General features: G+C 33.1%; 3 protein-coding genes across 8 annotated transcripts in view; 2 read left to right on the forward strand and 1 right to left on the reverse strand.

The window, feature by feature from the left end:
- On the forward strand, window positions 1-10,749 carry Hrg (poly(A) polymerase hiiragi). 2 transcript variants are annotated; one of them, XR_011545523.1, is made up of 13 exons: window positions 1-571; window positions 982-1,220; window positions 1,327-1,570; window positions 1,797-1,901; window positions 1,987-2,137; window positions 2,235-2,446; window positions 2,519-2,816; window positions 2,925-3,128; window positions 3,210-3,331; window positions 3,452-3,613; window positions 3,719-3,817; window positions 4,056-4,206; window positions 8,899-10,749. XR_011545523.1 is itself a non-coding variant. In XM_070654236.1 (12 exons), the coding sequence occupies exons 2-12, from the start codon at window positions 1,009-1,011 to the stop codon at window positions 4,107-4,109; spliced, it is 1,863 nt and encodes a 620-aa protein (XP_070510337.1). In that variant the 5' UTR covers window positions 1-571; window positions 982-1,008; the 3' UTR covers window positions 4,110-7,692. The 2 variants fall into 2 exon arrangements, 1 of the variants encoding a protein (XP_070510337.1); XM_070654236.1 differs by lacking the exon at window positions 8,899-10,749 and having other exon boundaries at window positions 4,056-7,692.
- Window positions 10,435-23,480, forward strand: LOC139101224 (uncharacterized). Of its 4 annotated transcripts, none has more exons than XM_070654231.1 (10): window positions 10,435-10,552; window positions 14,485-15,088; window positions 17,310-17,501; window positions 17,643-17,706; window positions 18,429-18,524; window positions 18,641-18,741; window positions 18,889-19,020; window positions 19,200-19,373; window positions 19,452-21,278; window positions 21,403-23,480. In XM_070654231.1, exons 2-10 carry the CDS (start codon window positions 14,876-14,878, stop codon window positions 21,559-21,561), a joined length of 2,958 nt encoding a protein of 985 aa, XP_070510332.1. In that variant the 5' UTR covers window positions 10,435-10,552; window positions 14,485-14,875; the 3' UTR covers window positions 21,562-23,480. The 4 variants fall into 4 exon arrangements, with proteins under 4 accessions (XP_070510332.1, XP_070510331.1, XP_070510333.1 ...); XM_070654230.1 differs by having other exon boundaries at window positions 10,439-10,578; XM_070654232.1 differs by having other exon boundaries at window positions 10,439-10,578; window positions 17,313-17,501.
- Slif (cationic amino acid transporter slimfast) overlaps window positions 22,204-24,089 on the reverse strand; it is a 6,168-nt gene continuing 4,282 nt past the window's right edge. For both annotated transcript variants that reach the window (XM_070654238.1, XM_070654239.1), the window contains 4 exons: window positions 23,868-24,028; window positions 23,477-23,643; window positions 23,168-23,276; window positions 22,204-23,064 (listed from right to left, as the gene is read on the reverse strand). In XM_070654238.1, the coding sequence (XP_070510339.1) occupies window positions 22,943-23,064; window positions 23,168-23,276; window positions 23,477-23,643; window positions 23,868-24,028 (559 nt within the window). In that variant the 3' untranslated portion in view covers window positions 22,204-22,942. The remainder of the gene's footprint in view (window positions 23,065-23,167; window positions 23,277-23,476; window positions 23,644-23,867; window positions 24,029-24,089) is intronic.

The following is a 24,089-nucleotide window of genomic DNA, read 5'->3' on the forward strand; positions in this document are numbered from 1 at the left end:
GTAGAGGTAGTCGGTGGTAGACTGTAGGTGGTGTGCGTGGCGCGGGGTGTACGTGTTGTATGCGCTACCATTTATTTCTTTCGCGTCCACCCGTTGATGTACGTCGGGCTCGGGTGTTTATTAAGATAGCGTCGCGACGCAGTGCCCGTCGCCAGTGGTTTGTGGTTGGCCGAGAGCGTCGAGCTGCCGCCGCCGACCGACGCCGCGTAATCAACGTTGGAACACCGCGACCGCGGCCGTACGCGCGACATACCCGCCGCACATATAGCACGCCACCGGAGAAGACGCACTTACGAACCCACGAAACGGTAGGACTAAATGCGACCCCCGTTCTCGCAGATGTTCTTTGTGGCAGGCCCACGCCGCCGTAAGCCGTGCGCGTGATTCCCAAGCGTTTTTTTTCCCCTCTTCGTTCAGCGTTACCAGACAGGCCACGCTATGCCACGCTGACGCCGAGGCGCGTGTGTTTGCGCAGTGTTTTATAACCTGACTACACGAGCCAAATAACTTCGTCCTGCACATCTTATTTATCATGCTGTTGCATCTTTGACGAAAGCGTCATCATCAAGCGGTAAGTGCCTAGTTCGCTCATCTCGCCCCTATTTCTCTTTGTCTCTCGGAAACTCTTTGTTTTTTTCTTTTCTTTTCTTTCCTTTTTTTCTCTTTTCTTTAATTTCGTTCCGACATTGTGATGCACCTGGACCATTGTTTAGAAACTTTATCTACGCGAAATTTATCAGAGTACTCGAAACAGAGCACGTGGTCTATATGCGTAGAAACAAAGATTATTATGCCGTTTTTTTTTTCTTTTTTATCTTAAAGTTATATCTGTTAATACTCGCACCTTCTCTGAAAAATGCTCGTTGTATTTTTTTATATCCTTGTTTTTTTTTTACGTGATTTATATGCGAAACGCGTGAGAATTAATTTTATCGCGTTATCGATATGGATGTTTACAGCAGAGTTGTTCTGTGTTTGTAGGTTCATATTTAATTAAAAGATATCAAAATGTGGTCGACGCAAAGTAATAATAATTCCAATGCGAACGCGGCGTCGAGTGAAAAGAATAATCTACGTACTTTGGGAATGACATCGGCTATCAGTGTAGCTGAGCCCAAACCTGTAGACATTGCCAGAACCAACGAATTGAAGGAGGCCCTGAAACCCTACAATGTTTTCGAATCTGAGGAAGAGTTGAATCATAGGATGGAGATTTTAAGGTGGCTGCTATTCTTTATATGATATAATTATTATTAATAATTTACTGACAATAAAAGTACATCTTGTATATTTTTTTATATATTAAAAACGTATTTATTCTTGTAGCAAACTGAATGCATTGGTTAAACAATGGATAAGGGATACAAGTATAGCTAGAAACATGCCACCTAATGTAGCTGAACAAGTGGGTGGCAAGATATACACGTTTGGTTCATATAGGTTAGGTGTGCATCACAAAGGTGCTGATATCGACGCCCTGTGTGTTGTACCACGTCATATATATAGATCCGATTATTTTACGTCCTTTTTTGAATTATTGAAAATGCAGGAGGAAGTTACAGATTTAAGGGTATGTAATTTAAAGATATATTGTCTGATACCATATACCTCATTAAATATAAATATTCTCTTTGGAAGAAGCTCTTGTGCATATTTAATTTATGTGATACATATATTCAAAATGCATGACAAGAAAATAGCTACGTTTATGCGAATTCGAAATGTATATATGTACAATAATCTTTAATACATTTTTAATACAGATATAATAATATTTAAAATGTTTTATATTACAGGCAGTGGAAGAAGCCTTTGTACCAGTTATAAAAATGAACTTTGATGGCATAGAAATTGACATGCTATTTGCGAAGTTAACTCTTAAAGAAATTCCAGATTCGATGGTTAATATTTTATGCTTTTATAAAAAAAATTAGATAGCTTTATAAATCTTACTTACTTTTTACAATTAATTTTTAATGCTTATAGGATCTCAGGGATGATATGCTACTAAAAAATCTTGATCAGAAGTGTGTCAGAAGTCTTAATGGTTGTAGAGTGACAGATGAAATATTGCGTTTAGTACCTAATATAGAAAATTTCAGATTGGCTCTAAGAGCTATAAAATTATGGGCAAAACGTAAGTTTATGTAATATTTTAATTTAATTTAAGAATTGTTTTATAGTGACCAATGCATGATATAAAATTTTTTAATTTAATTTTATTATTTTTTTAGGACATGGCATATATAGTAATGTTTTGGGTTATCTTGGTGGTGTATCTTGGGCAATGTTAGTCGCTCGAACATGTCAACTTTATCCTAATGCCGTGGCTGCAACTCTAATAGAAAAATTTTTCCTTGTATTCTCTCAATGGAAGTGGCCACAACCAGTACTTCTAAAACAACCTGATAATGTTAACTTAGGTTATCCAGTTTGGGATCCAAGAGTAAGTATTGTAAGAGTAAATACACTCTTATCTTTATTTTTATTTGCTCAAACATTATTTTTGTTTTTCAAGGTTAATGTATCGGACAGATATCATTTGATGCCAATAATTACACCAGCGTATCCTCAACAAAACTCTACCTTCAATGTATCCGGGTCGACCAGAACTATTATGCAAGAAGCATTTGAAAACGGATTAGCTATAACTGAGGAAATTATCATGGGTAAAGCAACGTGGGATAAATTGTTTGAACCGCCAAATTTTTTCGGCAAATACAAACATTACATTGTATTGTTGGCTAAAAGTTCAAGCGCCGAAGATCAACTTGAATGGTGCGGTCTAGTCGAGTCAAAAATACGACATTTAATAGGTAACAATTGAATATGATATATATTATATATTCATAATTTTTATATTTATATTACGACGCTAATACTCTGTGGATGCCAACATGACAAAATTATAACCATTCTTACAGGCATGTTGGAGAGAAATGCCCATATTACTTTGGCACATGTTAATCCAGAGGCGTTTCCGCCATTAAATCCCGAATCGGGCAAACAGTGTTCTATGTGGTTTATCGGTTTGGCTTTTGCTAAGTGCGAAAAAAGCGAAAAAAGTGAGAAGAGCGAGAATATTAACGTTGATCTTACATATGACATCAAATCCTTTGTAGATACAGGTAAATTTGATTAGAAATTGTATTTAACTACAAATTACGCAAGTAAAATATATAATCATATATGTATTATTTTTTTTACAGTTGAGAGACAAGCAGAACAAATAAATATGTTCAAAGATGGAATGTCGATTGAGGCTAAACATGTTAAACGGAAGGATTTACATACTTATGTATCGCCAAGTTTACTAAAAAAGGAGAGAAAAGTAAAGCAACATATCTTATACATATCTTTTATAAATTATTTCTAAGAATTAAATGTTACATTTTTTTAATTATAACTTTACAAAAATTGAACTGTACTTTTCATACAATAATTGTTGCAGGTTTCTAGCGGTGTACATCGAAATGGTAATATCGCTGGAAATGGAAACGGTGGTAGCGTGTCGCCGCGAAACCAAGGTGATACAAGCGGCAAAAAGAGATTATCAGATCAGACGCTCGATGCATGTGGGAAGAAACGACGGATTAATGAGGCAGAAGAGCAAGTGAGTATACATACTGTAAAAATCAAAGGAAGTTATTTTTAATTTGTCTAGATTAAATTAATATAAATGTAACATTACATTTGAATCATTTTAATCTGTTTATAGACTGAGAATTCAACGTTAGTCGTTCAGTCTTGCGGAGAGGATAGTAATTCTGGGTTCAGCATGGACGAATACAAACCGAATCTGTCAACTAATAAGGACGTAAGATATTGTATATATAATGAATAATTTTTATAACAGGAAAAAATAATTTGAATATGAAAATAATCCATAGTAAGTAAAAAAATTTGTTAATAAATAGTCTTTATAAAAAAAAAAATTTAGTATTGAAGATACGTATTTGAAAGAATAAATGTATTAAAATGGACTTTACTGACAATTACATCAACGACAATAAATAATATAATTTATTCGTCTTCGATGCATGTTTGTTGTGTAGGAAGGACCTACTGGTGCAACTACAGTAGCACAGGAAGGATTCGTTTGCACATGATGATCATCATGGGATTATTGTCTCACATCAATCCACAGATGCTCCGCTGGATCATCTAGACTGTAAACATTTCTCATGCAACCATCCACTGCCCACTGTAAGTCCTTCGTTTCGTAAAAGCAAAACAGCGTCACACAATGGAGAAAGCTGTCCAGATGGAATTAATTAATGACAATGTATGTGTTTATGTGAGACACTATAATTAATATTACGAAAAAGAAACATCGACAGTCAATGGGAACAATTTACGCTGGAAGCTTACGCGATTGTGCCAGTGTCTGTGATGCCATTTATATTACTGAGGTAATAATTTTGAGACATATAGTTGAAGAAATTTGTTACTATGAAGATTGACAAATCTATTTCATTTGGAATCAGAATAGTAACGTAATTAATAGACTTTTTATATATTTCCTTTTTGTATATATCATTTAATTAATCTTTCCTTTTTTTTATCGATAAACACTTGAACAAGAAACTTAAGATTTGATAATACTTGAGGTTACATAATTTTACATAATTTACATGATGAGCACGAATAGTTTGATCGAGAAAATTACATGTGCGGAAATTTCTGTATTTGCGATTATTTCCGACATGTTAAAAAAAAAAAAAACAAAAACAAAATATAAACTATATTCTTATATAAAGTGCATTTTTGTAATGCACTGCGGAATAGGCTTTAAAAAAAAATGTATATGCGTACGATTTAGTTGTAAGTAGTTCTGATATTCTTTATTACTCATGATAGCACATGTCACGTACCGTGACATGCCTGTTTAGGGATTTACAAACTGTACTATTAGCGTTTTTAATACGCTTTACTGTTTGTATCAAGTATGAACTATTATTTACGCGATACTTAATGTTGCTATTATTTATAAGGATTAGGTGTTCCGTGCAAGTTGCAGAATAAAATATTATTTGCTCTTGAAGCTCACCATTGTATACATAAAAAGAAAAAAAACGCTAATGGTTTGCTTCATCACTTTTCCGCTATACAACTGTAATGCAATCGATGTAGCTGTATTACAAAAATCACCGACACTGGCATAAACCCGTGGATGTTTCATTTACAAAATACATAGATAATAGTCACTGTAAGAAGATAAGAAATAGAAACTTGTAAATGAAACATCCCAAAATACAGGCCATTGACTATCTTATCGATAATTATGTTGCGTGAAACAGTTTCGTACCGAGCCTCCTTTTAGTTTTTGCTCAGAAACAGTAATAGCTTTAATGAATTAGAATCTGGCTGATATTCGGACGATTGAAATTACCTCTCACTAGATCGGTGAGCATTTTCAGGTATTCAACTGTCCTCGTTATCAATTTACGACTCTGATCTTTGATCCTGATTCCGTTTACCTTCTTACCTATTACGGTCCTCAATTCATGTGTTAAAGGCATGTCCACAAATCATATGCTACAAGGTATTTGATGTTCATTCTTTGATACTTGCGAATACCTTAATACATGCAGAAATCATATCCTTGCAGAGCGATATTTGACAAGTTTTAAACGCAATTCGTATTAGCATCGAGAAATATGGGGGAAAGAAATATGACTTCTCTTTCCCATATAATCGATATCGTTAGCAATTCGATTTGTTATGTTGAAATTTTTAATAGTACTAATTATAGTAATTTTAATATCAGAACTTTGGTTATAATGCTTTGCAAGTGTCATGATTTAATGTTCCGTGATTAGGAATCATTCCGTTACTTGTATATACAATTCGTAGATGCGCCTGAGGTGATAGGTTTCGCTCTTTCAACGCTTGTCTTGTCAAGTTATTTTATTTTTTATTTTGTTGTTTTCTTTTTTTTTTTTTATTTATTGATCGGGATATATTAACCTATACGAAACAGTGCTATTTTATTTTCTCGCCTTTTCGTTGATTTACGTTAATTTTGTGCTCGAATCTGAGATTTAGATACCTTACGATACAAGAAAGCTTATAGCAATTAGTTTGATTGATCATAAACTTTCACTTTTCACGTATCGACATGACATTTTTTTAAAACACGGATTATTTCTTTCAATTATGAAATTTACAACAAATGCACTCAATCAAATTCATTATTATCACACGGTACTGTGGAACATGGATTAATTTTATTTTGTAATGATTAATACTGTTCTTATGATTAATCACCTTCTTGTATAAATTTTATTTGAAAGGGGGGAAATTATTTTTTTAAAAAACTTTTTATGTTTAGTAATTATTCGCGATTGAGAAGCCATTTGATTCGTAAACTTGCAAATATGGTCAGATAAAATGACCAAATACCATATAACCAAATACGTAAGCGTATGCATAACATACCGCTGATTACTCGTGCATAATGATTAAATATCTCATTTTTTTTATATCTGTCCCTCACAATTATTTATAATTATGTTATGCATATAAGGAAATTTTAATACATTATGAGATTTATTCACTGACATATCATTAAAGTATCAAATATTTTTAGTTTACAAACCAAAATTAATTTGTAGCTTCTGTACTTTTTTTCTACGTTGCGTAAATTTTAAATGTGTTTTATGCAAAGCAGAAACATTAATAAATAGAACTTTTATGTTCTATTAAGAACAGAAACCTCTGTTCACGCATACGTATCTCTCTTTTTTTTTTTAAATTTATTTTTTATTTTTTTTTCATTATTGACGTTTTTTTTTTTTATAAATATAAAGTTATCAAGTTTGTGCAGCTAATATACTTAGGATTTCTATTTAGCGACAGAAAAAGAACGTGTCGCATAAATTGTCTCTAGCAAATTGGACATTTGTTCGTCATTCAATTCACCAGATTTAACGATATGTAGATGTGTGAATGTATTTACGTGCTTATAGAGAGGGTGTGTCCTTAAATATAATTTTAGGAAAGTTTAATTTCCGGGGAGGTAATCTGTATTTGTAACATAAAATAATTTAATCCTACAAAATATATTAATTATGGTGCAATATTTTTTTTTTTTTTTTTTAATAACAAAGTCATTTTTTTAGTTAGAAGATGATATCGGTTGATCAAGCGTGGCGAGTTTACATCCCATAAAAATGACGTTGTGCAAAATGTTGCATGACAAAGAGTTGCATATCTATTTTATTGAATAATTATCAAAATTTGTTCTGTTTCATTCACATTTATTATTTATATTCGAACACTATTATTAGATTGTGTGGAAAAAAAAGAACAAATGAGAATTTTACGGTGATCTATCCACATGTTTTATCTTTATCAGGACAGCCTTTCAAAACAAATTTCTCGAATTTATTCATATGTTTTATGTCGTCACGTGTCGCACTCGAGTTACTGTGATCACAATTGCTATTATTAGAAATCTTTTTCAAATCTGTTTTTTTAAATGCGGGCATAATCGATTTTGTTACTTTAACATTTACCATATTTTTGAAATAGGATGTCTCAAAAAGTCTATCAATGTAATTATTTACAGTAACGTTAAAGCTTTTATTGCAGTTTCCTCGTCTTTATAATCACTCTAATAGTTTTCGTTACGCGAAACAATATTTCGGCTTTATTATATTAAAAAAAAAAAAAAAGAAAAGAAAAAAAGTGCACGCGCACGTGCGTCACCGGACGATTTTTTTATTAAACAAAATGCCACCGGTATACAAATCTGCAGAAAACTGTCTCGTCATTTGATAATATCAATTTCCTACGCTACGAAAATCTTACAGCATCAATTACCGGTCATCAATTTATAGCGTTCATCGTCTCGATAGATTAAACTTCTCGATTAATCGTTTTTTTATTTTTATTTTTTTTTCGTACATTTCTTACGGTAATCGTTGTTGTCTCTTAAGTTGCACACTTCAGGGATTGTATTATATTTCTTGCATTAGCTTAAACAAGGACTTAGGCATTTCGATAAGAATGTGTGCCGCTGTTATCACGATCGCAGAAAGACGAAGTACCTGTCGGCGAGCGGAGGCTGAGGATCGCGAGCGGTGAACATCAATGTTATCCTTGTATGCCAAAATATCTTATCTCCTTTATTAATTCGAGGCTGTCGCGCCCAATTCGTACCCTCTCCTCCTCCCCTATCTCGGAGATAGGCTAGACATGTCTGTAGCACATTCTCAATTCCCGCATTAAGCTTCTCCCTCTCCTGAAAACCACCGTCGGCCGACGTGGGCGTCTTGCAATTTCGATTTAGTGTAGCAAGGAGCTGACAGGAAGGGATACACTACGTTTCTCACCCGCAATCTAATCTTTTATTGTACGTAGAGGAAAAAAAAAAGAAAAAAAAAAGAAAAAAAGGGAGAAGAAATATAAGGGGACAGAAACGGGAAATGCGCTGAAGGAGAAAAATTAATGAACGGAGCTAAGCGCGATGATTTCGATCCTAGAAATCGACGTGCACGATCTTCTCGAGCGCGGATGCTGTACCGAATCTCGCGGTCAGGATTTACGACAACCCCCCCTTTTTTTTTTTTTTTTTTAAACAACGCGGAAGGTGATATGATTATTGAAATCGTGCGGAAAACTTAGCTAAGGATACCTCGCAAATATATATATGCGAACCCTCGCGGTAAACTCGTTGGACGAATTATTACGAGTTATCTTATAATATTTTTTATAAGATAACTTGTTTGTACGTTCGTCGATCGTACGCGATGAACTTTTGCGAGTATGATAAATCGTATATATGTCGATATATTTGCGATTATACGCTTTTTCCCATTTCCTTAACCTTCACGGGGGGGAAGGAGGGAGGGGAAAAAAAAGGTATTTTCATTAATTTTTTTTTTTTTTAAGATTTCTCGCAAAGAATTACAAGTAGAATGTGGATGGCGCCGTCGTCTGCGCTGCGATCGTGAACGCTTTTGTGATAACGATAATTGATCCACAATCGACAATAGCACAAACGAAAAAGAGAGATCGGACGCGCGAGAGCATGCATAATTTGTATCCTGTGAACATTGTACACTCTGTATCTCTCCTGAATAAACGGAAATAAATTTTTCTTTCAACTCCTTCAGCCAAAGAAGAAACGAGACCGTCGGTCACGTTAAGACGAAACGACAGACTGCTTTTGAAATTGCTGTCGTTCCGCCTTAACGTCACCGACAGATTTTTTTTTTTTTTTTATTATTTTTTCTCGTTAATATTCCGTCTACCGTCTTAGTTTCGAGTATCGTTTGTTAAAATACGCGCCAGATCGAGTAACATACAGCGCTTCCGCTACGCGGCGTATTTTACTCGCATTCGAAATGCGCCTAAGCCATGATATAAGCGAGCCCGTGCAATGACCGATCGTCCAACGTTACGATTATTTCTGGATTTACGATAACTTGCACGTAAATTACGAAAAGATTTGTAAAAGTAAAAATAATTTGCAAGTTGGAGTAGCGTAGTCTCGCTTAATCGACCTTAATTTTAATGAAAAAAATTGATATTTAATTTTATTTCCTCTAGTGGATAAGGAACGTCAGATCTTCAATTAATCGACTGTTCGTAATTATAAGATCTTATTAAATGTTTCACGGTAAGCTCCTTTAATAACCTTGTAAGAAATCTTCGTCAAAGCTGGAGTAGGATATCGTAATTTTGTCCGCTTTCCAACAACAAAAAAATGCATAAAAAGGGACATTGCAAGCGTATAAGTTATATTGCACTAGGGAAATGCGCTATCGGGGCAGGGTGCGCCTATCTGTTTATGCATATGTTAATTCCGTGCGTACATTGCGCACATTTGTTCTACGTTGTATTTCATGAGAGTAGGGAGAGATCTGTTATTGATCCTTTCTCCTCGCGCGCCGGTTCTCTCCCTTTCTACGCGGCAATGGCAGAACATCGTTCGCTAGCTTTTCGTAGCGAGAGCTCGCGGTGAGAGAGCCTCTCGTTGGAAGCCTTTGTCGTATATCGATGACGACGGGTGACTAAGGGAGAGATCGTTGGAAAATAACGTGGCTGTGCAGAGAACAGGGCCAAAGCACAAGGCACGGAGACAGTCGACTACTACCGAGATCCCCGAGCGTCGACCGAATCTCTCTCTCTTTCTCTTTCTCTCTCTTCCTTTCCCTCTCTACTCAGTGCTCAGGTCCAGTAATTCAGTGTGTGTACAGCGGCCGGCCGGCGTGCATAGTTGTTAGTGGTAGTGTTGTGTACTCGGAATTGAGCGTTTTTATGCGAAATAACTGCCTCGCCGTGTTTATTTCTGTCATACTCGGTACGACACGAGGGCTAAATTCGACGATCCAGGCGATGTTGCTCTTGTGCCTCGAACAGCGTCGGGTCCTCGAGGCTCGGTAAATTTTATTTGCATTCAGTTCATCTCTAAGAAGCATGTGATCATGGAGCTTGCAGCCTTATCCCGGAGACGAATTGGCTGGAAGCGTTTACGGGCGTTACCCTTCGGCGGCAGTTTGTCTCGCGTAATAGTCGCGAATCGTTGTACGTCAATCGAAAAGTCAGTACTTTTTCAGATTAGCAAAGGTATATTCTTCAGAAAAAAAAAAAAAAAAAAAAATTAAAAAGCAAGAAATAAAATGCAAGAGAAAAAGAAAGAGGCAAAGTATCATCATATAAATAAATGCACTATACAGCATTACGAGGCACTAAATTGAAAATTAAGAAAACTCAATAAAAAAAAATTAAAAAAAAAAATCATAAAAATAAATATTAGTTAGATTGTTAAATAAAATTAATTAATAACTCGTAAATTTTTTGCTTCTATCTATAGATATTGTTCATCAATAATTTGCAAATTGCGCTGCAATTATATTTATACAGGGCGTAGCTATGTGTTAATGATACAGTAAGAGTTAATTGTAGATTGAAGAAGAAGAAAAAGATATTAGAGGAAAATAGATACGTAATGGGAAAGAAGGCAGGAATAGTAAGGAAGAAAGAAAGAAATTAAGTAATGAAAGGTAGAGAAAGAAAAAAAGAAAAAGGAAGGAAGTAAATAAACTAGAAGTTAACATGTAAAATATTTAACGATTTTACGAAAGATATGTTTAGGAAATTTGCAGGATTTTAAAAATACAATTTAAATGGATAATGATAAAGGCAAATAATCCGTAATAAAGTTATATGAAGTTATGGTTTATACAAATTAATGTAAAAATATGCCACGGTGTATTACTTTATGAATTAATTAATTAATGCTTGTAATATGAAATTGAAGTATTTCTCACGCACGTAATATTAAATTTTAATAATCTTCAATCGAAATTATTTGGAAAATTATTGCTGTATTACAGTGCACTATAGTATAGCACAGTATACACATACTATACATACATATATATAATATATATATATTTATATGTACGGTTATGTGCTATTGCATGGTACAATAACAAACCTGACAAATCTAATCCATTACACACACACACACACATACGCTCGCGTTTATGCGAACGTGTAGATTAGATACTAGTTAATCAATATATAAAAACATTTATGTTTTAGGAAAGCATTTTTCTTTTATTTATTTTATTTATTAATTTTTTTTTTAATTTAAGAAACATAAAAAACATTTTTAGAAACTCATATTTAGAACTTTGTAAAATGGTGTTTGGATATTCAATACTTTTTACAGGATTGTTTAGCTTGCAATATTTTACGGAACATAAAATATTGAATGACAAATATTTTTAAACAACTTTGGAGAAGTGCCTCTTGAATTAATAACTTTTTTTCGAAACGGAAAAAAAAATTCACGAAACTCAGATCAAATAGTATTATTATTTTTTCTTTTTTTAATTTAGTTATAGAGATAGAATTATATCATATCTGCAGCGCAAAGTAGATATCAACTTGTTTCATATTAAAAGTACCAAGCAGTTTCTTGATTTTGAAATTTGTACCGTATTTTATAAAAAACAAAATTCTATAGTCTTAGAAATAAAAAAAATAATTACAGTAATCTATAGAACTATCAGTAAATATCAAGCAAATTGTTTGCCATTAAATATATAAAATTTTACAAAATTTCGAGAATCCAAATAGAGCTACAAGAATAACAGAGAGCACAATAAAATTACTTTATTAATTACTAACGCGCTATTTAAATATTTTATTACAATACATGAAATTTGTACGCTGCTGGCAATATATAATTGACTTTCGAACATCCTAACTGTTTGTGCCGAATGACAAAATTGTTTTACCTTAATTACATAATCGACAGTAAAAACTATACGCTCTGAAGTAAAGTATTATTCTGATCGTACACGTAAATAGATCTGTATAAGTAGAGTGATATTTATGCACATTTTCCTGGTTTAGTGCTTTTTTTACTATAATGTATTCGTTGTATATTATTATCTCTTTACGTCTGTATGAAGATAATTTGAATAATATATATATGCGTATATTATTGCCTACATCAAGTGAGATTATATAAAGTATCACGTCGCACATTGGAAATATTTTACGACAAATGATCAAAATTTTCGTTCTAATTTATTACGTTTAAATGTAATAGAAGTATTACCGTTAAAGAATATTTATTGGTAAAATATTTATTAAAAAAGGGAAACCACGTTTTTATTTTTAAGAATTTGTGTGCTTTTTTGAGGGGTTTTTTTCTTTTTAATTAATGAAAAATATATGTTTTTAATTGAAAATATACGTATTATTATTACTTAACTAACTAGTATTTTATTAGTTTTATAAGTCATTCTCATTGGATTTTACAATTACATGCGCATAATTCATAATAATATATCAAATTAAAGTGTTAATACATATGACGATACATATAACAAATTGTAATAGCATTTTAAAATTAAAGGCATTTATTAAAATACTAACAGCAGTCACTGCACGTGTGCTGACCACAAAAAAAAATAATACCGCAGCTATATGTATATGTATGAACGTACAAGCTTATATGTGATTTTTATCAGCAGATATTGTATTTGCATAATATTTTTACTAGAGTTTAAAATATCAAAGACAGACATACACGCACCTTACCACAAGTACACACAATCATACAGAGAGGTGAGGAGGGGTGGGCAAAAATAATAAATGTTACTTTTTACGTATTAAAGACGTATATCGGTATATGTAACGTAAAGCCTTTTATTAGAAACATATGTGTCACGTCGCTTCATTGTTACAATTACGTATCAGAAATATAACATTGAAAGTATTTTCTTTTATTACATATATTTTAAATAGATCAAAGACGTATTTTTGTTGCCGACATTCATTAGTACGTGTAACGTACTACATATACGTTGTTATATAACTCGTTACCTCGTAGTACTTGTCGTATATTTAAGATATACTATATGTTGCATAACTGTGTTTGTTGGCTTGTAAATTAATGCGTGGTAATATTTTACTTCTAATATATATATTGCGTTTACTATGATTGTTTAATCACACTACTTCCAATAAAAAAAAAATATATTTATATATATTCGTTATAGAATATAAATATCGTTATAAAAAAAAAATTGTCGTTATAGAAAATAGTTTTCTTTATGTATTGTATTTTATTAACAAAATTTTTTTTTTTTTCTTTACTTTTTTTTATTCGATGAAATCAAACACAAAGGTGAAATAGTAATTTTGCAATTATGTAAAAATGAGCAAAATAAATGTAAATAAATTTGTCTTTTAATCCTGAGAGTCCTGAAGTGGAGCGAAAATCACCAACCAAATTTTGTAAACTCATATCTTTGACATAACTTAGCAGAATTACATAATACACATATAACATAATTAAAGTAGACACGCTAACACACTCTGCTGGCTATGAGTTATGTGCTGCGAATAAAAAAAAAATCTTTTTCTTTTTTTATTTTTTAATAATTTTCCCCATAAAAGCTATCACCTCGCGACAAGTATTTGTTTAATATAAATTTCTGCAGCGTTTCCAAGATGTATTTTATAGCTACCGAACTAGGCAATATCAAAGAGCAATATCGTGCATTTAAAAGTAAATTTAGGAGCTTAGAGAAAAAGATATGTGTAAGGTAAGTGTTAAGGAATTTATGTATAATCGGAAGTAGATTCTTCTATACGAAACTATTTACGGCAATAGCTTTTTGAAATAAGATTCTGTCTTTCGTACATACTTAATCTACTTTTAATCGCGGAATTTCCGAATCTTCCTAACAGTGGTCATCAGTTTGCAATTGCGTTACATACTTTTCATATACGGAACAATATTATTTTCCTCTAGTATCACGTTTCTTAATGCTACATACTAAATATAATATGCTACAAAAGCTTTTAGTGTAGAATATATTATACTCTACTGTTGTTTTTTTTTTTTTCTTCTTCCCTTTCTTTATCTCTCATTTCATTTCTTGCAGTCGTAATTTCTCAAATAATCGTTTGGTCTTTAATGATCTCTGAAATCACTTCGTCGTACAGGTGATACACAGTGACATTGAGAATACGAATTATCAATGGATTAAAGAGAAAAAAAAAAAGGAGAGAAAAAAAGAAAAATTAATGCAACACGCGCTGATAATTATCTTTGTTGTAACACATTTGATAAAAAGTGGAAGTATGAATTGTGCATGTAAACATGTATTGGAAAAAGCGCAATGATCCAAAAGAAAAAAGTAAGGGGGAACTCCGTAACGAAGCCGATGAAGAAATAAATTAATACTTGGACGTAATAAATAATAAAAGTAGACGAAGTACGGGCAGCAACAGATACGCGAAACTGGCGACTCAAATACGTGACAGTGGCTCTCATGGGTCTCAAACCCGTTGCCGAGCCAATGGTGGGTCGCTTTCTAGCCGCAGCAGCACGGAGATGCAATGCGGCTTATGTACCGTGGTCGCTGGTTTGTTTCGCCGTGCTATGTGCATCGGGGGTAGTCGACGCGGCTCTGGAGAATCTTGTTATCAAGAACTGGCCACGGATATGCAGGAGCGACGGCACTCGCAGATGGAACGTGCGAAGGTTGAGCTCGCCAAAGCAAGCGACATTGTGACCAGGGTAAAAAACGCCGTGCGAGAAGAAGAGGTGAGATTGATACAGCTTTGTAACAGTAAATTATCGTAAACACGTTCAGGTTCCAAATTTATTTTAAACGGCCGTATTTTGTTTGCTTGCCGAGTGGCACGCGCAGGGAGACCGAATGCCGTATCTTGCCGCGTAGTCGCCGAGCTGCAGCTCGCATCAAGATACGCGGGTCTCAGCTAACGCGTGCACTTCGACGCGACGACCCTACCCGCGTCCTCTTCCCATAATTGCAGCTGCTCTGAACTCTGCGGCTTGGCGAAAATAGAATCACGGTCAGTCTCGTTGCGCGTACATTTGGCGCAAGACACTATTGTGTCTCTCTCGAGCGTTGTTGTATTTTATTTGCTCCCGCACGGTCGTAAACACAGGAGCTGTATCGCGCCAAACGATAATATTAGTGAACCACTCGTAATTGATCAATCACAAGCTCGCATCCGAAGCTAAAGCCACGACCGAAGCCTTTGACTCGATACATCTCTGCGAAAGATTTTAGTTCAAATTATTCATACGTAAACACCGTTTAATTAAAATAAAAATTGATTATTAATAATTAAATTAATCGGTGTATTGTGTAATTTTTTTTCTTTTTTTTTTTGTATTAAAAAAGTCGGAATAGCTTTTAATGACAGAAATGCGAAGGATTTCTAAAGCACTTGACGCACATCGCGCTGCTCTCTCGGATACTTCACGAAGATTTAGTACGTTAATACAGGACAAGAATATAATAAAAATAATTTCTAATTATTTGCTTGCATACAACCGACTTACGATATATTTAAAATTAGTCCTAAGGTCAGATGTTGGTAGCTGTCGTCATCAACGTTCCTGACCTAAACTCAATCATGTGTAAATATTCGATACGTTTATGGAACGAATAAAATGCGAATAGAAAAAGAAAAAAAAAAGAATATATACTTAATAAATTCAAATTGAGTCACATTTACATATATATTAAAAAAAAAAAAAGAAAGAAAAAGAAAAAGATGCATGTTAATACACAAAAAAATATATAATTAAATACATTATTAAATAAAAACTTTACAACTAACGATTACAATTAATTTAATTAGAGTAAATTAAAGTGCAGCTAATAACATATTTTATTTAATTTTCAAAGGCAACATCAATCGAGATATACATACTTATATTTAATAAATTAATTTAATTTAATTTAATTTTTTTTTCTAAATTGAGATCAAATATACCAAATACATATTAATAAAATATTAATAAAATATTAATAAAAATAAAATATAACAATTTTTCGAATTCGGACGAAACTTTTTCTATTTTTTTTTTCTTTTTTTGCAAGTGCGCTCATCACCGTGAAACAATAGGGTCTTCCCGTTCGTTTATCTTATCTATTGCATTTCTTCTTGTTGAATATAAGTATAAGTGTTTCATGCCACTTCTCTATCTATCGATCTCACAATCAATACACAGGATGAGAGATCCTGGTAGAACACCCGATACGTTTTGCACGCGCATGCCAGTTAGCAAGAGGAATCTACCGAGTCGATATCGATTCGTTCTTCCTTCTTCCTCGTCGATTCGCCGTACAGCTCGGATCTCTGATATTAAGAGTAGTCCTGTATCATCGTCACGATTTTATATTATATTATCGTTCTCAAAAGCAAGCATTTTAATTTTTCCACTTCGTTCGGTCGAACGTCTTTCGCTGTTCTCGCTCTGATCAGAATACTTCTTACGCTATTCGCCGCTTAGGTCTATCAGCTTTAAACTATGTACTTCGCAATTAATTTGTATTAATTTGGTTATGTCTTCGGTAATTACGGATGGGAGAAATGTTAAATGCGCTGCGGTACATGTCCGTGAAACGAAGACTGCAATACAATGTATGTGTCTTTATATTTAAAGTTACAAAGCGATTTCCTCTCAATTAGGTGGCACTTTCATGGGTCACTTTTGCTTCACAGAGTTCAGTCTCCTTTCCTTTTACTTTACAACCTTTACCGTACAACCAACAGCACAGATTTTTATGCGTGACCGTATTTAATATTGTATTTTATTAATAGAATAAGATTCGACAAAACGAGTGAAAGAGGCAGATTGCGATGTTATGTTACTAATTATTAAAGTGCACGTAATGAGGAAAAAAAAATATATATAAAATTTTATTCTTAATTATGTAAAATAAAATATTTACGAAACATTAGAAACAATTTAACACATGTCTATTTTTAAATTTTTCTTTAATCAGCAGTATACGACATTTAGGCGTTTATCAGATGGGGAGCAAAATTTATTAGACAATCTGGAGATCGATCGAGATAGATCCAAGCATGTTGGTCGATTTTTAACAATGCACAAGAGACGCCGTAAGAAACTTATTACCAGAACATTGAATCAAGAACCAGGTATCCTGGACGACATTTTCCATGGTCTGGTGCAGGTAATTAATACATAAAAATTAACCGTTTGTTTTTTTTTTTTTTTAATTACGATATTTCTATGAAATTAATAAATATTTTTCTTTAAACAAATTTTCAAACCATTGGCAGGCAACGAAAAACTTGGATTATATATGTTACAGTGCGTGTTACAAAGAGCTGGAAATTGGAGATTTAATGCTTTCATGTTGGACACGTTCACAGGTGGTGAGTATATGTAACACTATAAATCCTGACTTTCTTATCAAGAGACGCCAGTAGGGTCTCGTCAGCCGAGATCTCGAGATCTCGATAGCAGCTAAGCCGATCGTACTCTAAATGGGTTCAATCGGAAGATTCGGGTTGATTTTAATAATAAAAAAGTTTTCACTTTCGCTCCACGTGGCCTAGGAGCCGAGACATGATTACGCCAAGTTCGAAATGTGAAATTTTCACTTAAGATACGTCGTAATTATTATCGTCGCCCGGGAAGTGGAAGGGATATGTCCCTTGTCTATTTTCGCTACCGTATCGGATGCGGTTTTCTGCCGTTCGTTATATCTTAGCTCCTAGATTATGTAGATCGAAAGTAAAACGCTTTTATTATATAAATCCACCCCAATAATTTTTATTAAACTCGGAGCCCGATCAGCTTAGCCGTTACCAGGATCACGAAATCTTTCTAAAGCAATATTTTATTTGAAATTATACTTGCCGACTTTATTATTGCACATAATCGCATAAAAGAATTTTTCAATTTGTGTGGTTGATAAAAAAAAAAAAAAAAAACCCTCCGTACTTGAAGAAATCTGTGACGATATAAAATCGCAGACGAATATAGAATCTCCATAAAGTCCAGTGAGAGCAGAGATGAGGAGTAAAACATGCTCGTCAGTTTATATATACTTAAATTGTTATCGCACACATACTAATATATATTATATTTTCAGGTCGTTCGTTACCAATATTTTGCGTCCACCTCTTCCATTATTACGGACTTTTTCAACATTTCAACTTGGATGTCGTAACAGTATGGAAATTATTCAGTAAGTGTACACGCACAGAGAATTTACCTTTATAATTTTTTATCATTAATTTTTACATCAACTTAATCGTCAATTGCGTATAACGGCAATATATAATAATTATTATTTAATTAAAGCTTTTATTGAGGAAGGCTATCACAGTACAAATCCTTACCACAACAGTATACATGCCACGGATGTTACACAAGCAATGCATTGCTTTCTTCAAGAAAAAAAGGTAATTACGTATTTCTTTTTGCAGGATTATACCTAGATGAACTATTCTAGAACTATTTATAGAAGTAATAGAATTTTAATTTATTCAAACGGCATGTGATAATCACATTTCTTAGCAAAACAGAATGACGGAGTTATAATTTTGCAGATTAAAACGCATCTAACGAATTTAGAAATCATGGCTTCCTTAATAGCGGCTGTAACGCATGACTTAGATCATCCCGGTGTCAATCAACCGTTCTTGGTTGCAACGAGTAATCATTTAGCTGCGCTTTATCAGGTAGGAATGTTTGTTAAATTCTTTTATTGAAGAAAAGTAAAAAAAAAGTGCAAGCGATAAAATAATTTGCAATACGTTATGACCATTTCATTATTTTCTTTGTTATAAAATGCGTAATAAATCGTAAGTTTATTGCAAGCTAAATAATTGTCTCTAAATGGAATGTTAACAATTTTCAGAATACTTCTGTTCTTGAAAATCATCACTGGAGATCAGCTATATGTTGTCTTTTAGACAGTGGAGTGTCGGCACAACTACCAGCTAATGTAAGACCAGATCTTCAACGACATATTAGTTCATTGATCTTAGCAACAGACATTACAAGACAACAAGAGTTTCTCATTCGTTTAAGGGTACGTTTTATTATATTAATTTTTTTTTTTTTTTAATGTACATTAATAATTACGTTACTATATTTTTTTATACTACAGGATTATTTAAACAACAATTCACTTGAGATGAAACATGCGGAAGATCGTCATTTTATTCTTCAAATTGCGTTAAAATGCGCAGATATTTCTAATCCGTGTAGACCATGGGATATATCCAGAAAGTGGTCTTATAAAGTTTGTGAGGAATTCTTCAGGCAAGGGGATTACGAACGTCGTTTAAATCTTTCAGTAACACCGTTGTGCGATCGACATACCACCAGCATCCCAAAAATCCAAGTTGGTTTTATCAAACACGTCGTTACTCCTCTTTATATAGAATGGCATCGATTCCTTGGTGACGGTCTGAGTGTGTCATTAATGAAATATTTAAAGACGAATCAAAAAAAATGGGAAACGTTGGTCAATCAAGAAGCAATTGAAGAAAAAGAGTCTGAGATTTCTGAACTGGATGAACTTGAAAAGGTCATTAGTTCAGGCGAAGAATCAATTATCGATGAAGATTCAGGTAGTATCGATCTACTAATACCAGCAACTTACGTGCAAACGTCGCGGATGCCGACATTGCCAGGACGAGTTGGGCTTGATCGCGTTGGTAGACGTCATTCCGTTCCTCTAAACGTATCGAAATCACTGCACTTAAACCAAATTAGTAGAAGAGAAAGCTTACCGAGCGAACAAGTCAAAACAAAAGATTCATTTTTGAAATTAAATAGCCGAAACCTTTTGGAGCCGAGCTCGTTGTCTTTATTGTCTTCCAAAAATAATATAATTAAATTGTCAAATGTTAGCCTTGTCGAAAGACCAGTCAGCGTAGAAAACCTCTTGCCACAAACAAGTATCGCTAATATAACTACCAGTGTCGAGGCGTCAAAATTAAACAAGGTTCTACAATTGAATAATCAATGTAACGAGCAAGCTAAACAACTTACGCGGCAACAAACTTTTCCTCCGTTGCAACCACATGCTAGAATGAGATACATGTCTACAACCGCAGAAATATCGCAATGTTACACTCAAATTCTGGAATCTAACGACTCTTGTAATTATTCGCACGAAAGGTTGTGTTCAAACAATCGACATTGTTCGCCATCGCACGATTTTAATTCATATCGTCAAAAAATAGAGGATACATTTACCAAAAAACAAGGCTCAATTTTGTTGGACACAACAAAACAAAAACAATCGGTTAATTCCAAACGTCGTCATTCTGTACAGACTATTCGGACTAATTCTGTTTCAATGCACGCATGTAAAAGACCTTCTTCTGCTCAAGATACAGATTATACGCAGATGTTTTATGCATCGTTAACGGGCTCTCATAGTGACAAAAATAAATGTGTTCCCGACGTATGTATTGCAGAATGTAAATCGAATGTAGATTACAATAATGAATTTAGATGTCGTGATGTAAAATTCAGAGTTCAGGAACTGCAAACCACATTGTTATCCAAAAAACTAGATCAATATATTTCGTCGGTTAAAGAAGCATATACCGCACAAGAACCGCGAAGATATTCGACTTCTGTTACAGAATGTAAAACAATAACAATCGATGCAGGTAGACGATATACCGCAATACCTGTATCTTCTGAACTTAGCACTCACAAAGTGTTCTTTATTGGTAGTCCTCCAGATTCGCCACCTTCTAATCATAATGTGTCGAGTGACAGTAGCAATGGATCGAAGATAAATGTTGACCAATCGAATAAAGAATCTAATATTTTCTCTGACAATATAAAAGAATTGAATCAAGTAAAAGAAAAAAATGCGAAAACTACAAAGCTTGGTTCTAATGTACAAATGAAAGAAAATGTTGATCCTCGCACAAATGACGACTTCATCAAGGCATTTCGTAGAAACAATCAGGTAAATTAAAAATAAGTTATTTTTATAGCTAATTTTTCATTGTAATTATATAATACACTGTAATATAGTATAATACCACATTATATAAAATTATTAGTGATGTTTCTTATAATATTAAATTTAGGGCTGGGCAAAAAGACGCGGATCAGCTCCAGTTGGTCTGTTATCAAGATTAGACGATTTAACTTCGACAAATACATCTACCAAAGTTGATCATAATTGCAGACGTGGATCAGTACCAACTGATATTACAAAACATCAAGGTATCAGACACGCGTTTTAATTTTTATATTTATTGTACAACTTGCGTTAGATTAAGAAAAGGGGTGAACAAATATGATTTTAAAAATAGAAATGCTGCTTATAATAGTGTAGTTTTGTTAATATAGTCAGTTTTTATAGAATTGTTCACATTGCCATTTGCCACGCAATATGTACTCCGTTTATATAATTATTGGTTAAATATTTCACAATTTTTGGATGTACTCTTGTATTAATTCATAACAGATTTTATACAATTTCGAAAAAACCGATCTATTAAAACTCAATAAGGAATATTTATTACACAGTTTTTCACTTTATTGTATTCAGAGCTACGATATTTAATGTCATGATAAATAAAACGTTACGTCAAAGGTAAAATATTATCTGCTAAACGGACTACTAAAAAAAAAAAGTAATAAACTTGAACAAAAAAGACTGTTCGGCGAGTGTCTTGTAAGTAAATGTGCAACGAAACAAACAGACAACACAATTGTCTACAGTGGTAAAACAAGAACCAAACAAAGATAGTAAAATATTAAAATAAATTCTAAATACTAATTAAAAAGCTTATATTAAAATAAAGTTAATATTAAAATTTTTTTAATGTATAAATAAATAATTGTAAAAAATTTGGGTCAAAGAAAGAAAGCCATATTGATAATACAGAGTAGTTGAGCTATGAGTAGATACTAGCATTGAAAATGAGGGAACTTGAATTTAAGGCCGAATATCTCTTATTTTTCCGTCATTGAAGAATTCGATAATACGCTCTCGTGGGTGAAAGACACCCAGATGTGTCCGTGATTTTACACAACAGAACGTTTATGTCAAAAATGTTAAGTGTTTTCATTATTTTGTTCACCCCTGTAAATAGACTGTAAATATAAACTGTAGTTATAAATCTTACATGCAGATAAAATTTGTATCAATTTATAATTTCTGGTTTATTTTATATTTAAAATTAGCTAGAACTTATACCTTATGAATTCATTTCGTATTATTTTCTTTAAACTGAAATGTACACGAGATAAAAATCAAAATCAAATTTGCTAACTGTAAATTAACTAAGTTTTTTTATTGAAACTAAATTGTCAGTAAGCATTGAGGTATAGCTAGAATTATAAGATTTTAAAAAAGAATTAAAAACTTTTATTACCACAAATTTGTAAAAAAATTAATTTCCCGGATGTTAAAAATTGTTTAAAAAGTGCGGTATTATACCATATGCCAGTGCCCTTTTCGGCCCGATTAACACGGCAACGTTTTTGTTTTTTACATTACCGTTCGAAGTTCGACGGTCGATCGCTCTCGTGACATTATTCAAAAGTGTTTTTTTTTTCTATGTGAAAATTAGGAGCATCCCAAATACGCACTGTGTAAAGTGGACATCACCAGATAAATTATGTTATGTAGGTCTTAAGCTGAAACTTCTCTACATATTTTGGCTGAAATTTTAGATTCTCCTTATCTTTTTTTCCTTGCTCGCTATGAAAAATTCCGTAAAATCCATAGATGCCGAAACCTGTATAAAAAAAATTAAAATGTAACATTAATTAATTCAAATTTTTAAGTTATTAACAGTTGCTATAAGTTTGCGCGGCTTTTATCTTTACAATAGAACTCACCGATCAGCAACCAAGTTGCAAATCTGATCCACGTAAAAACGTCTAGTTGCAGCATTAAATAAATGTTTATAAAAATACTGAGGCATGGAATGAGTGGCACAAGGGGTACCTACGCACATTAGAAATTATTAAGAGGAGCGGTTAGATGGGCACAGTGTAAAACAGATAACACTAATCCGTTTTATACTGTACGCATCTTGAATTCTTTCGAAATTAAATTAACCATATATGATTACAATACAAAGTAAAACAATCGCGATGTTAAAGTAAAATTTTATACGCGCGTATTTCTCAATGAATTATTCTTACCTTGAAAGTCAATTCAATTTTCTGCACCGGTTGCCTACCAACCGCTGCTAAATTTAGGAAAAGAACAATTACGAGAATGAATAATATCACAGATATCGTGATGTTTCCTGCGAGGAGGTACGCGCCCATGTTATTAATCAGAATTGTAATGATACATATAACAATACCTAAAAAAAAAAAGATTAAATTAAGTAACAAATACTTGGCATACTTGGTAGAAAAATATATAGTTGCTTCCCATTTACATAAAAGTTTAGATAATTTTCATTTGTGATGTCATTCTATCTTTCTTCGAGATTTGTTAAACGACAAAAATAAAATAACGTCACAAATAAAAATTATCTGAACTTTAAAGTAAATAGAAAGCAGTAATTAATTTACGTGGACTTACAGAGCAAGACAATACCGATATTGGCAATTCTGTTTGAAAGATCCGTTGGCTCCTTGCGATTGTACAAATTGAATAACTCTTTGAACATATTTACCAATGTGAATTGATGATTGCTCGTTGGCAGTATAGTGACAGTACCGCTAGAGTTATCCTTTTGATATCTGGTGCAATAAAAATGTACTTATTAGTATAGCGCGATAATTTTTATTTCACTCAAGACAC

This window comes from Cardiocondyla obscurior, linkage group LG03 (assembly GCF_019399895.1).
Source record: "Cardiocondyla obscurior isolate alpha-2009 linkage group LG03, Cobs3.1, whole genome shotgun sequence".
Classification (NCBI taxonomy): domain Eukaryota; kingdom Metazoa; phylum Arthropoda; class Insecta; order Hymenoptera; family Formicidae; genus Cardiocondyla; species Cardiocondyla obscurior.